General features: G+C 43.1%; 1 protein-coding gene across 1 annotated transcript; it reads right to left on the bottom strand.

The window, feature by feature from the left end:
* Nucleotides 1-1,833: 1,833 nt before the first annotated feature.
* Nucleotides 1,834-13,941, bottom strand: LOC116050039 (CD209 antigen-like protein E). Its single transcript, XM_031300104.2, has 6 exons — nucleotides 13,714-13,941; nucleotides 8,486-8,605; nucleotides 7,821-7,952; nucleotides 4,730-4,872; nucleotides 3,909-4,021; nucleotides 1,834-2,483 (listed from the first exon to the last, which is right to left on the bottom strand). Exons 1-6 carry the CDS (start codon nucleotides 13,874-13,876, stop codon nucleotides 2,357-2,359), a joined length of 798 nt encoding a protein of 265 aa, XP_031155964.1. The 5' UTR covers nucleotides 13,877-13,941; the 3' UTR covers nucleotides 1,834-2,356.
* Nucleotides 13,942-15,637: the final 1,696 nt, after the last annotated feature.

Raw genomic sequence — 15,637 nt, 5'->3', positions numbered from 1 at the left:
GTCTGTAAATGTGCCAGTGTTAGCCAGCTGGATAATTTACAACTGTAGTCCTTTGGCCAGATGATTTTAGACCACAGCAACAGGAAACAGCAAGACATTAGTACAGGTTATATATACAGACAGAAGTCAACAAGACATTAGTACAGGTTATATATACAGACAGAAGTCAACAAGACATTAGTACAGGTTATATATACAGACAGAAGTCAACAAGACATTAGTACAGGTTATATATACAGACAGAAGTCAACAAGACATTAGTACAGGTTATATATACAGACAGAAGTCAACAAGACACCACACAGACAGCTATAGCAACAAATAAGCTTTCTCAGTAAGCCATGCAGAGCTACAGGAAGCAGCAAGACATTAGCACAGTTACACATCAACAGTATAAGAAGCCATGCAAGCATCAGAACACAGACCCGAGCCATCTTCTTGCACCGTTCAACCATGAAGAACAGTAACAAGCAGTAATAAAAAGCTGTTCAGCATGCAGAGATCAACTTCAGGTTTGGAAATTAGCCATGATGGTAACTGACCAACAGACTGGAGGACACACATTAATATTAATAATACCAAATCTACCTGTCAGTCCTTTACAATGTTTAATCAACGAAACAATACATTCAGATACAAACATCCTGAGTTTCTAGAAGTAAAGGGACCAAACCTGCTCTGTGTAGCCGAAGCTGAGGGTTGTAAACAGCGTCCAGTAGCTCCCGTTGTCGCTCGTTCTCCTCTTTTGAACGACAAAGTTCCTCCTCGTACTCTGCTATCGTTCTTTCAAACAGCCCAAATATCTCTTCAGCAGCCGCAGTTAGTCGCTGCTCCACCAACGCTCTCAGCATCTGGACTTTACACATTTTACCTCTTTCTCAACACAACTAAGACACTCTGCTAACACACCTTTCTGCTAGACGCCATCTTGTTCAAAGTGTGAAGTTAGCCGCAGTGAAGACTACAGCTTCCGGTGCAGATCAGTTGCTGAGCTTCAAAATAAAAGTCCGGAAGTGTTCAAGACTTCCTCAGAAATACACACAAAGAAGATTAATGATTAAAATACACTTTGGAAGAATGATAAACATTTTATTACATTTTCAGAGCTCTGAAAAAAGTTTTTAATATAATAAATGTACATTTTATTATATTATCTAAGCCTTACACATGACATTACAAAAACTGAAGATTTCACAGTTTGTAATTCCTCACAGGGTTTGTCCAGCCAATACCAGGAGATAAATCCCTCCCAGAGTCACTGCAGTACCTCTGAAACACCTTCAACCCTTGTTGGGTTTAGGGTGGGGTTGGGTACCGAAACTAACAACTAACAAACTACGTCGCCACGAGTCACGTTAATGCCAATAAAGCCGTCCCAAGTGTGGTTACACTTTTCAAAACGCCACGCAGACAGAGGCAGACAGGACAGTTAGGGTTAGGAAAAGATGGTGGGTGGGGTTATAAAATGTACATTTCAGTGACACGCGGGACATGAACCCCGGTCTCCTGTAGGAAGTCCTGTTATATTTGACCCATCCATCCCCCCAACCTCCCACCCTACGCGGCATTTTGGGCTTTCATACTACTCTCTACCGTTGTCTCTCTTAATACTACATCATCTTACAGCGCTGCGGAGCTGCTCTGCCCGGTGCGTCCCATACCGACGCTGAAGAATGCTTATTGCGTCGTATCTGACCAAGTGTCAGTATTTGACGAGTTGGGAGTGAGAACGGGTCGAAAGCGACCATAGTGCGGTTAACGTTACACTTCCTCTGAAACAGACAGGCACAACAGCGTTCTCTATGCCCTGGTGACTGACTGACAGGCTGCAGGTTGTAGGGCAAAGCAACTTTATTTCTAGAGCACATTTCAGCAACAAGGCAATTCAAAATGCTTTACATCAAACATTAGAGAGCAGTTAAAAACTTTCATGAAAGAGATAAAAAAAAAATAAGAACAGGGTACAATGGAATAAGATACACATACAAGAATACCAGCTGCAGTGTAAGAAATTAATAATTATTTGATTTGATAGGTTGTAGAGTTGAGTTAGGGAGGAGAGATGGAGGTAGGGAGGGGTTTTATTTTGGGTGGTGTGTAAAATGTTCTAAAAGCTGACAACCTGCAATTCCATGTTTTTATTTACTTTTACTATTATAATCCTGTAGGACTACAGAGTAAGTTCTCATGACTTCTAACCAGATTGTTCACTATGAAGGGCAGAGGGACGATATCTCTGTAATCCAGGTTATTTAGCAACACAGAATAAACTACTGAGCAAAATGTCAATTAGTCTGATTTGACAAAGCTGATCCCAACACTACACACCCCTCTGTAATCACAGAGTTCAGAGAATCTATTTCTCACAGATCCACTTCTTAGTTTGATAATTACATCTTCTTTGTGTCCAGTTTCCTTGTTGATCGCAGCATGTTGCAGCGTTCTTGTAACTGTCATCGTGAGGCAGTCCTGGTGCCCAGAACCTGTCAGAGACATAAAACGTCTTTTTATTAAACAGGGCTGAAACTCCTGATTGGTATTCATTTAAAGTAAACTGTTGAATTTCACATAACATATTTATATTATCTGTTATTAATACACTTATTTCAATAACTCATTTAAGATTCAGCTTTGTAGATCGATGTAATCTGTAACGGCTGCCAGTGAAAGAATGAACCCTTGTCCAGTACTCCCACATCTCTGTTTTCAGTCATTGAAGGTTTTTACTGACAGGAATCATCACCCAAAAAAAAGCTATCACAGGTTTTCTGATATCTAACCAAGATGGCGCCCTTTCTTTGTTTTCTGCATCTAGTGTCTGTTTTTAAAAGCCCAGCAGCCGGTCCTATAGACTTTACATTTTGAATCAGTCACACACATTAAGCTACAGTAGCTTTTCAGGCCTGTGGAAGTTAAACAAATATTAAATCTTTATGGTTTAAGACTTCACTATACATTTATAATGTTTACAGGGAGACTCTGCAGCTCCTCTGTTAGCTACATAAAACGGTTTCAAAGCTGACTCTGCTCCCCGTCTCTCCAGCTTCATCTTCATACGTCATCCATGGGACTGATGCTCCTGTTTATTTAAAAGGTCTACTATTCAGCATTTCCCTAAAAACTATTTATAGACTCATACAAAAGTAATCCTCTCAATCATCACTTATGACTCGCTAGAAGTGTGTGGTGGTGTCTTTCTCTCTCTCTCTCTCTCTCTCATGGCCTTTTTTACAGTTGCCGCAGACGACCTGTCGCGCGCCAATGTGACGTCAAAATGACATAGATCTCGCTGGCGCGCCAGGATTTTAAGTGCAGGTCGCGCACTTAAAATCTATTTTTTTTCATTGGCGCACGACAAAGTGGAAACAGGAAGCATGGACGAGTTCGAGGGCAACCGGATGCCAGGACTCTCAGAGTGACTGCAAGTCTATCTTGTAAACTTACTGGGTTAAGATGAGTTATTTTATGGTGAATGAAAGGCTTGATCCGACCAAGTAGGTCATCAAATCGTTGTGCAGACATTGACATCAATGCTGCTGCCAGTTCCGCCATTGTTTACCTTTTTCTTCTTCTAGTCCGTAGAAAATAGCAAAGTCGGTAGCCTTTCCTCATTAGCGCCACCTCTGTTCAGGAGAACAGACCATACACCTCCATCCCTCCGTCTCTCCCTCCCTCCATCCCTCCGTCTCTCCCTCCCTCCCTCCCTCCCTCTCTCGCTCCATCTCTCTCTCCCTCCCACCCTCCCTCCGTCTCTCCCTCCCTCCGTCTCTCTCTCTCTCTCTCTCTCTAACACTAATTGGAAAAAACAGCTTTAACTCAGCATCCTTCTAGTTAAAACACTTATTTTAGTGACCAACAGTGACTTTGATGGAATTGTGATGGAAACAAAAACCTATAAAATGTCTCACGTTTCTGTCAGCGGTGATCTGTCAACCCATTCCCATTTCCATTCTCTATTTCTCCATTCCTGCCATAGACCAATCCAGGACTCTCCATCCTTACTCAGCTCAGTGACAAACTTCTAGAAGTTGACAAGAGACAACAATCATTTCTCTGTTCACAGTTCAGCATTTCTGTTGTAGTAAAGCCATCTTGTGACTACATCTGAAGGAAAGAGAAAATGTATTGCAAGAAAAAAATCCCCCCATGATGCATGAATCAGAAACACTACTCATACAGAAATAACCAACCATACTGTAGTTTCAATACAACCAAACAAACAACATGGAAGCTTGGGACCGGGAGGTCGCCGGTTCAATCCCCAGACCGGCATGTTAAAATCTGGGTGGGGAAAGTCCCTCCCTCATTACCACCACTGAGGTGCCCTTGAGCAAGGCCCTTAACCCCAACCGCTCCAGTGGAGCTGCTCAGTGGCTAGCAGATCAGACTGTGGCTGTACTGGGTAGCTTCCAGGTATGAATGTGTAACTGTGTGAATGTGAAAGGTCATCAGTGCAAATGACAAATTGTTCTCAATCAACTTACCTGGATAAATAAAGGTAAAAAAATAAAAAAAAGATCAGTTAGACTGTAGTTTTAGTTTTTGTCACGTTGACAATCAGCAAACACAACAGACTCAACAGCATGACAGTAAACACACATTAGTAATGGAGGAAAGTGAAGAAAGACATTTATAATCAGCAGAGAAACAAAGAATACATGAGGAACTGCATCGATAGTGCTCATAAGACTTAAGTTAATATTTCTCACTCAGAAACAAACACACTCACCTGTTCCTCTTCGTTGTTTATGACGACCAGATGTGCTCCTCTCTTCTGACAGTAATCTCTGCTTACAGTCCAATAGTTCTTCTCCTTAGATTTAAAGTAACAACTGCATCCAGATCTGTTCCATCCGTCAGGACACCACTTCTCTTAAACTCAAACAAATGTCAGATTGATCAGAGTTGTAGTTTCACTATTTAAAGATCTTTCTTGCCTCTGTCATGTTTCCCTGTCAGTATGTTTACTCTGTAAATGGGTCAAAGACGAATAAGGATTTAAAATTTGAAAATAAATGAAAGTGTCAAAAAATGCCAACTCAAGCAATTTCTATTTTTATTAGAGTGTTCTATATACATCTCAACAACAGGAATTTAATTTAGAAATGCAATTTAATTTTTTTTGATGAATCATGTGATTTATTCCATGAAAAATGTCCTTCCTGGGTAATGGGAATGGATTTAAAAAATATTTAAATGTCTACCTTTTTAGCATATAAATGTTTAGGCATATCCATAGTTACAGCTAATCAAATGCACACTGTTCAAAAAAACTAAGTTTTTAAACACAATTAATATGATATATTTGGGTATATATAATTAAATGGGCTCATCGTTTGATTTTGGTCACACAATATTCCATGCCAAAAACAGAAAAATGATGAAAGAAGTCTTAAAATGCTTTACAGTAAAGGTTATCAGGTTATTATTGTATACTCAACTGAGGAAAACATGATTGTGTAATATACCATGAAAATCTGAGTTTAAACACTTGACTGTGTCATTGTTACTCGGGATGACATCCCGTTAGCCAGGAATGACATAATGCAAAAATGCCATAAAAGATTAAAGAAATACATATTATTTTATTAATATAATCTAACATTATCAACACAATGCTTGAAACGTGATAAATACTAATAAAAACACCATTTTCAGTAACATGTCCAATCTGGATAACAGAGGACATGTCCTGGGTAACAGAAGATCTTCGTTATCCAGGAAGGACAAACTGTTATCCAAGAAGGACAACAACATGATTTTCCCACCAAAACTCTGTCAAACATGGCATACTCAGCTAAAATATATCTTAGCCTTTAAAACATTAATGCCATATTTCACATGAAATAGGCATTTTTAAATATCAAAACATCAAATACATAAATATTAGCGTTATCCAGAAAGACACATGATTTTTGGACATAGTTCACCAGTGACCGAAAAAGCAAAATAAAAACTTTTTTAAGAGATAATTACTAAACTCTCCAGATGTTTTGGGGTCCTCCATAATCTTCTTTATGATGTAATATCATATTTCATGACTATGCAACTGCATTATGGGTAATTTATGGATTTTAAGGTCTGTTACCCAGGAAGGACATTAGGGAAATCCAAAAGTAAGGACAAAAGTATTTCTTGAGTAACATTTTAAATAAGGGTAGGATTGTTACTATATTTGTAGGTATCACTGCAAACATCGACACAATTATGCCAAAGTAGATAATTAATGCTCTTATTATTATTTTTGACATTTTTGTCACAGTTTTATACTTAGATTTTAAGCCCGGACGTTACCCAGGAGGGACAGTTTGGTACTTCTGAGCTCAATAGCTCTTTGAATTTTATTTTTTTGCAATAAATACCTATTAAAGTGAGTAAAGAGGGGAGAGTTGAGTAATATAATGTAGTTTTTTAAAATTAATATTTATCTTTTGCATTATGAATATGCTTTGGACACCATAATTGACATGCCACGCCTTTGACCCAAATACTTTAAAGTTTCACTCAGGTTTTACATCTCATTTGTAAGTGGCCGTCTCTAACACTTGTGCAACAAACTGAAATTTACTTTAGTAAATTTTAGATTTATAAGAAACTCTCTCACCACTGAAGCATCTAGTACATACTTAAATGCAACCATCACCCCCCACCTTCTATACTGCATTACATCTTGATATCAGGCATGTAAAACCCTTAGAATCTTTGTATAAAAACTGCCTCAAGATCCATGACAAAAAAACACGTCATTGTCATCACTGTCATATACTTGTCAAATATGATCTACTTAGTTTTGATAATTAAATAAAACACTCAAATGTGTCTTTACTACATACAATCATATACAGTGCTACTGCTCCCCCTCTGAAAAAGTTTGTAACACTCTGCTCCGAAATGACAGCGCAAACAACTCGAAGCGTTACAAGGGGGGAGTGTAGCATCCCACAACGTAAAACCCAATTTGGGAGTTCCTCTTTCTCATGTGTGGCCATGAGGCAGTGGAATGCCCTTCCCACGTAATATATCTTATGTACAAATTCCCACACTTTCTCATGCCTAACAAAGAGTTGGTTGTTGAGTAAGCAAGTTTGCACACATCTATAAGATACTGTATATGTGAGTGTGTGTGTGTCTGTGTATGTGTATCCTTGTATGAATGAGTGTCTAGAGTTGGATTGTACTCTAATGTGCCTAAGCTGCTGCTTCAGTTTGAGTGTGTGTGCTGGGGAGGGGAGAGAGAGAGTGAGTGGGCTGCTGGTGTCCCTGTTTTTGCTACATTGCTTGTTTTTACTATGGACTATGTTACTACTATGTTACTACTATGGACACCACGTCATCTATAGTCCTGTTAAAATTTCTTTTTAAAATTGTTATTTTTACAAGTGTCATACCTGCCCAGGGACCACAGGTGGAAATTAGCAATTGTTGCTATAACCTGGCTCAAGACATATTCTCTTGTATTACAAGTTTATTGTTTATTTGTGCATTGTCCCTGTTTCAAATAAATCAATTTCCATAACAAAAATATTCACATCATCAGCAAAACAGTTTAACAGCATGAAACAGTTATAATCAACGGTAAATACACAATCAAGTTCTATGATGTAAATGTGTATAATACAGGTGTTTACTGTTTTTAAACTTTCTCTTCTTTAATTCTGCACTTCAGCTGTTTTACTTCATCCTGTAACTGACTGTTTTCAAAGGATATGTCTTGAGATAAACAGCAATAGATGAAAGTAAGACAGTTTGAGATTATTTATGCTTAATATACAGTGTGAAGTTGGATCTTGTGTGTTATGGTGATTTGAAACCTTTCTTACCAGAAACTTTCCTCTGGATCTGGCTGTAGTTGCTGCTCAGTTGGTTGTATGTGGTCTGCAGCATATCGTATCTGGTCTGCAGCATTTCATATCTGGTCTGCAGCTGGTCTTTCTCCAAAGTGACTAGATTATCTGGTAACAACCATAACAAAGAAACCGACCAACAACACCAAATAATTCTGCTTCAAATTAAAGACAAAAATGTTGGGACATAAAAACCACACTTTGTTATGTGCACAAATTAATTTTTAATTCAGCCAAAGCTTTTATGAGGCCTCATTAGTCTGACTTTCCCAAACTGAACATGTCTTTAGTACAATTTGCCCTCTTTTTGTTTCTGCTGACAGTATTTCCTTGCTGAGTTGTGGTAGAAGGAAACGTCCGATAGTCAAATGTTGTGTTGCTAAAGCTTCAGCTGAACAGAATGAAGACTGTGGATGTTGTCCTTCTGTTTCTTACATTGGAACCGTATTAGAAATGGATCACTTTACAGGCGACATGGACAGTAGGAATGAAGTCAGCGACCAATAAGTATTTTAGCATGCATATGGTATGTCAGTAAAAACCTGAACCTATCCTTCAAAGCCTGAAGCTGATTGTAGTACACTATTGTTTACTGGTTCAGTATTTGGTGCTCAGTAGTAGTGAGGTGTATTTTATCTTACAGTATGCAGAAAGGATGATGATTCCAGTTATCATCAGAAAGCAGAGCACTGCTAGACAGAGTGCTGCAGTCCTGAAAGGCCTCCATTGGACGGCTGGAGGATGCCTCTCAGTGTGCGGTCCTAAAGTGGCAAAGCACACAGAGAGCAGGTTCATTAATAGAAAAACAACATGAGTCTTTGTTATCATAGTTCCTGTCATTCCCCTGTTACAATCACCTTAACCCAGTAGCTTTATTGCTTTGATCTGTGGTTGAGCGTGTTAAGTCACATTTTAGGTTGCTTTCAAATCTGAGCAATTTGGTCCGTTTTAACCAAACCCTGGAGCATTTTGTCTGGTATTCAGGTTGGTTTGGAGCGGTGTCAAAACTCATTCTAACTTTGGTGTGGACCAAACAACCGAACTCGGAAAATGTGGGTCTTGGTTTGCATCTGAGTGCTCTAGAGCTCAGTTGATGAACTCACTTGTAAGAACGCGATCCGAAACATTTACTACTCTCCATTTCAATCTTCCACACAATTTACAGACTTATATATGATTTAAGGTAATAAGGTAGTAATGATTACTTTCAGATCCATAACTTATTCTGATGTGTGACAACACATCATCATCTTTCTCTCTTTCTCTCTCGTTCACTCGCTGTCTGTCAGCTGCTCACATTGTCACCTTCTTCTAAAATATTAGAAACACTAAAGCAGAACCAGAAACCTAAGCCGTTAGAAATGAGGTGTAGCTCCATTATTTCTGAGAGCAGAAGTGTCGGCGAGTTTCAGATATTCTGTCCAACAGACCAGCGGCAGTTTCCACCGTGTGACATTTGTTTCCAATGTTTGACAGAGTGCGGTGTGAACGCAAACCGAGACAAATGAAAAATAATGCAGCAACTCCCCGAAACACACTGAGTCACCAAACTATAGGTGTGAAAGCGCCTTTAAACAAATCATCGAGAATGTTTACAGGAACACTTATATTCCACTATTATTCCAAATATGAAAATATTCCTTCTCCGGGAACCATCACCTTATCGTGGTGGAGAGGTTTGTGTGTCCCTATGAACCTGAGGGCTGTGTTGTCTGGAGCTTTGTGCTCCTGGTAGGGTCTCCCAAGGCAAAGTGGTCTCAGGTGAGGGGCCAGACAAAGAATGGTTCAAAAACCCTATGAAAAAACGAGGTAGAGATGATGTGACCCTGCCCGGAGGAAGCCCGGGGCCCCCGTCTGGAGCCAGGCCCAGATGGAGGGCCCGTCAGCGAGCGCCTGGTGGCCGGGTTTGCCACGGAGCCCGGCCGGGCACAGCCCGAAAAAGCTACGTGGCACCTCTCTCTCCAACCCATGGGCCCACCACCTGTGGGAGGAACCGCTGGGGTCGGGTGCGCTGCCACATGGGTGGCAGTGAAGGTCAGGGGCCTCGACGGACCAGACCCGGGCAGCAGACACTGGCTCTGGGGACGTGGAACGTCACCTCTCTGTGGGGGAAGGAACCGGAACTTGTGCGGGAGGTGGAGCGCTACCAGTTGGATCTGGTGGGGCTTACCTCTACGCACAGTCTCGGTTCTGGAACCATACTCCTGGATAGGGGTTGGACTCTTTTCTTCTCCGGAGTTGCCCAGGGTGTGAGGCGCCGGGCGGGTGTGGGGATACTCACAAGCCCCCGGCTGAGCGCCGCTACGTTGGAGTTTACCCCGGTGGACGAGAGGGTCGCCTCCCTACGCCTGCGGGTTGTGGGGGGGAAAACTCTGACTGTTGTTTGTGCGTATGCACCAAACAAGAGCTCGGAGTATTCGGCCTTCTTGGAGACCTTGAATGGAGTCCTGTATGGGGCTCCAGTAGGGGACTCCATAGTTCTGCTGGGGGACTTCAACGCGCACGTGGGCAATGATGGAGACACATGGAGAGGCGTGATTGGGAGGAACGGCCTCCCTGATCTAAACCAGAGTGGTTGTTTGTTGTTGGACTTCTGTGCTAGTCATGGATTGTCTATAACGAACACCATGTTTGAACATAGGGATGCTCATAAGTGTACTTGGTACCAGAGCACCCTAGGCCAAAGGTCAATGATCGATTTTATAATCGTTTCATCTGATCTGAGGCCGTATGTTTTGGACACTCGGGTGAAGAGAGGGGCAGAGCTGTCAACTGATCACCATCTGGTGGTGAGTTGGGTCAGAGGGTGGGGGAAGACTCTGGACAGACCTGGTAAACCCAAACGGGTAGTGCGGGTGAACTGGGAACGTCTGGAGGAGGCCTCTGTCCGACAGACTTTCAACTCACACCTCCGGCGGAGCTTTTCGTGCATCCCTGTGGAGGCTGGGGGCATTGAACCCGAGTGGACAATGTTCAAAGTTTCCATTGCTGAAGCTGCGGCGGGGAGCTGTGGTCTTAGGGTCTTAGGTGCCTCAAGGGGCGGCAACCCACGAACACCGTGGTGGACACCGGTGGTCAGGGAAGCCGTCCGACTGAAGAAGGAGTCTTTCTGGGATATGTTATCCCAGGGGACTCCGGAGGCAGTTGCAAGGTACCGAAGGGCCCGAAGGGCTGCAGCCTCTGCCGTGAAAGAGGCAAAGCAGCGGGTGAGACATGGAGAAGGACTTTCGGTCGGCACCAAGGTGCTTCTGGAAAACCGTTCGCCACCTCAGGAGGGGGAAGCGGGGAACCATCCAAGCTGTGTACAGTAAGGATGGGACGCTGCTGACCTCAACTGAGGAGGTAATAGGGCGGTGGAAGGAGCACTTTGAGGAACTCCTAAATCCGACTAATACGCCCTCTATGGTAGAGGCAGAGCTGGAGGATGATGGGGGATTGTCGTCAATTTCCCTGGTGGAAGTTGCTGAGGTAGTTAAACAACTCCACAGTGGCAAAGCCCCAGGGATTGATGAGATCCGTCCAGAAATGCTTAAAGCTCTGGGTGTGGAGGGGTTGTCTTGGTTGACACGCCTCTTCAACATTGCGTGGAAGTCGGGGACGGTGCCTAAGGAGTGGCAGACCGGGGTGGTGGTTCCCCTTTTCAAAAAGGGGGACCAGAGGGTGTGTGCCAATTACAGGGGTATCACACTTCTCAGCCTCCCCGGTAAAGTCTACTCCAAGGTGCTGGAAAGGAGGGTTCGGTCGATAGTCGAACCTCAGGTTGAAGAGGAACAATGCGGATTCCGTCCTGGTCGTGGAACAACGGACCAGATCTTTACTCTCGCAAGGATCCTGGAGGGAGCCTGGGAGTATGCCCAACCGGTCTACATGTGCTTTGTGGATCTGGAGAAGGCGTATGACCGGGTCCCCCGGGAGACACTGTGGGAGGTGCTGCGGGAGTATGGGGTGAGGGGGTCCCTTCTCAGGGCCATCCAATCTCTGTACGACCAAAGCGAGAGCTGTGTCCAGGTTCTCGGCAGTAAGTCGGACTCGTTTCAGGTGAGAGTTGGCCTCCGCCAGGGCTGCGCTTTGTCACCAATCCTGTTTGTAGTATTTATGGACAGGATATCGAGGCGTAGTCGGGGTGGAGAGGGGTTGCAGTTTGGTGAGCTGGGGATCTCATCGCTGCTTTTTGCAGATGATGCGGTCCTGATGGCATCATCGGCCTGTGACCTTCAGCACTCACTGGATCGGTTCGCAGCCAAGTGTGAAGCGGCTGGGATGAGGATCAGCACCTCTAAATCTGAGGCCATGGTTCTCAGCAGGAAACCGATGGAGTGCCTTCTCCAGGTAGGGAATGAGTCTTTACCCCAAGTGAAGGAGTTCAAGTACCTTGGAGTCTTGTTCGCGAGTGAGGGAACAATGGAGCGGGAGATTGGTCGGAGAATCGGCGCAGCGGGTGCGGTATTACACTCAATTTATCGCACCGTTGTGACGAAAAGAGAGCTGAGCCAGAAGGCAAAGCTCTCAATCTACCGGTCAGTTTTCGTTCCTACCCTCACCTATGGTCATGAAGGATGGGTCATGACCGAAAGAACGAGATCCAGGGTACAAGCGGCCGAAATGGGTTTCCTCAGGAGGGTGGCTGGCGTCTCCCTTAGAGATAGGGTGAGAAGCTCAGTCATCCGTGAGGAGCTCGGAGTAGAGCCGCTGCTCCTTCGCGTCGAAAGGAGCCAGTTGAGGTGGTTCGGGCATCTGGTAAGGATGCCCCCTGGGCGCCTCCCTAGGGAGGTTTTCCAGGCACGTCCAGCTGGGAGGAGGCCTCGGGGAAGACCCAGGACTAGGTGGAGGGATTATATCTCCAACCTGGCCTGGGAACGCCTCGGGATCCCCCAGTCGGAGCTGGTTAATGTGGCTCGGGAAAGGGAAGTTTGGGGTCCCCTGCTGGAGCTGCTACCCCCGCGACCCGCTACCGGATAAGCGGAAGAAGATGGATGGATGGATGGATGAAAATATTCCTAATTTGATGCAGGTCATGTAAACAGTATATTGTGTTTGGATATTCCCAATAAGGACTTTTTCCGAAAGTACAATTTTTCCGATGTAGACGTGGGATATTCTGGTATTATTCGGGTTTTAGAGGCATTCTTTGGAAATGTATACAGCGCATTCAGAATCTGCATCTCAATCTGAGTTTTTATTGCAGTTTGTGACAGTTTACGGCCTCTTGTCTGTTTACGGTTTAAGGTCAGCTCTGTGAGTTGCTATAGTTACTGTACACAAACCAATCAGACGACAGTTTGCAGGGCTGCCCTAGAGATGCCCGGCCAAAAGAAAAGAGGAAACACAGCTCCTTTTAAACCTTATCAAAGACTCTGATATCAGTCGGGCCTAACAACTAAGTGCATGTAAATGTAGTCAGTGAACCACTCTTATGTAAATAATTATAATAAAGTAAAACAAATGTGAAGTCATCTGAAAGTTTGAGTTGTAATGGGCCATTGAATGGCACAACTGCCTCACAACAAAGGGTTGCGGTACAGTGACTTTGTTTCCTCTTTCTCTTCAGTCTCTCTCTCTCTTCCTTCATTTGGCTCTGCATTGCTAATGATATTCAAAATACGTTGTCACACTGCACTTCCCTTCTTCCTGTTATGTGGTTTCATGTCTTTACCGGAGTTAATACTTCCTCACATCTCAGAAATGACACGTATCACTTAAATGTTACCAAAACCAAACACATTGGGCTTTGAAAGCTGAGAGTAAGAAACTAAACTGAGAGCAAACGTAGAGTTTACACATCAGTCAAACATGATTTAAAGGGACACCCACACACTAACAGATCAGCATGATTATTCATGATATTGACTTGTCATAACTTCTTACTTACCTCCTCCGTGTGGCTGATTATCAGTGTGATCATCCCCGATAGCGTCTACAGCCTCGTATATTTCCACCTCCCTCTCCTCCCATTCTTCTTTGTCTTCCTGCACATTTCTGTTGTATCTCACCTTCTTTGACACATCTGGTTTGGCATAAATATCTGCTGACATCTTGAGACAATTAAACCGTAGCTGTACTTCACTTCCCTTACTGGTTACTGCGCTGTGTAGATCAGTCACTTCGCTACTGTAAAACTTTGGTAGATATATATTCAATAATGTAACATACTCTACTGATGCTGCAAGTGTTTCTTTGCCAGTAAAGAACAAAAAAAGGAAGTAAGATAAATGAAGTAACAGCTGATGCAACACCTACACACACGCATAACACACACACACACACACACACACACACACCACACAGACACACACACACACACACTCAAACACACACACACACACACACACAAACACTCACACACACACACACACACACACACACACACACACACACACACACACACACACACACCACACAGACACACAAACACACACACACACTCAAACACACACACACACACACACACCACAAACACATACACACAGACACACACACAAACACTCTCACTCACACACACACACACACACACACACACACACACACACACACACACACACACACGTAACTTGTAACTCTAGTCTGGTGTTTTTTTAACTTCTTAACTAATGTATAAATAGCATTTATTCACACCTAGCCACACAGCAGTTCAACAGTTTGGACACAACAGGAAATGCTGCTTTCACAGTTCTTTCTGTTGCCTAAACTGAAACATTTGAATGTTTAATGAAGTTAAAATTTGATGAATTAATATGGATATCCTGCTTTGGAACAATATATTGGACCATCAGTCTGCCAATCCATGTTTTAACAATAACAGACTTCCACTACTGTAGGGCCCAATTCCATAAAAATGATTGTGGTGACTCCCTGATGTTTCCATTACTGCCACCATCAGACCAAATGTCCCAATGGTACAAAGAAACACTACAGTGTGACCCATTGTTATGTAGACTGCCGTTTAGAAGCCAAGAGTTTGCATTTTGGCTGTCGCCATCTTGGCGTTTTGGAGCCAGAAGTGACCATATTTAGAAAGGGTGGAGCTGGGGAGGTTGATGCATCCAAGCCAGTGTTGTGTATGGTTACAATGCTAAGCTAAACGCTAAAGAGGGAAAGTCGCTGATTTTCAACTGGCTAACATGAGTCATCCAGTCGGCGTGTAAACGTTGACCACAGGGTACTGGCGCCATTCATCTGAATGTACGGCAGTACATAGGGTGCGATTTTCCGTATGGGATGTGTGGGATTTCCCCCTTACTGGTCTACATATACCTGCCTCTGCAGAATCCCAAATTTATCCCATTTTTATACAAAATGGTCGTCTGTTCTGACAGTCTCTCCTGCTCTCTGTCCAGGTTTTCATCTCAGTAGATTTGTAGTAACAACTGCACTGAAATCTCCTCCATTCTGTGTTTTTGTGAAATATTTTAAATCATTTAATGACAAATAAACTTAACACAAAAAGTAAGGAACTTTGTGTTTGGTAGATTATTTCTCTGTGGTAACAATGCTTTTTGGCAATAAATACTGTTGGAAAGCCTGTTTAGTTCCCTTTCAAATGGTGTCCCATTTGTAAGGAACATGTATTTGTGGGATGAGCAGCAGAGCTGAGTATGTGGGTTGCACCCATGAAAAATTTACCAAATCTTCTCTGCCAATGCCAAACAGGTTAATCTGCCGTTGACTCGTTTGGTGTTTGGTGGATTGGATGATTGAAGTTTGAAGAAACAAGACATATTGGCAATTTAATAATTTGTTCATTGCACAAACAGGAGCCTCAGTAGCGTGTGGAAGAACCATACACAGCCACAACA

Source organism: Sander lucioperca, chromosome 16, assembly GCF_008315115.2.
Source record: "Sander lucioperca isolate FBNREF2018 chromosome 16, SLUC_FBN_1.2, whole genome shotgun sequence".
Classification (NCBI taxonomy): Eukaryota; Metazoa; Chordata; class Actinopteri; order Perciformes; family Percidae; genus Sander; species Sander lucioperca.
Note: the sequence above shows the minus strand (reverse complement) of the source record. Positions and strands in the feature narration are given on the sequence as shown.

Bases quoted from the DNA above. Each gene is read 5' to 3' on its own strand.
- LOC116050039 (XM_031300104.2), bottom strand. From the start codon at position 13,876: ATGTCAGCAGATATTTATGCCAAACCAGATGTGTCAAAGAAGGTGAGA. The intron at 7,953-8,485 runs GTAAGATAAAAT...GGTTGTTACCAG, and splicing joins CATCATCCTTTCTGCATACT to ATAATCTAGTCACTTTGGAG. The intron at 2,484-3,908 runs GTGAGACATTTT...TGTCTCTGACAG, and splicing joins AGATCACCGCTGACAGAAAC to GTTCTGGGCACCAGGACTGC.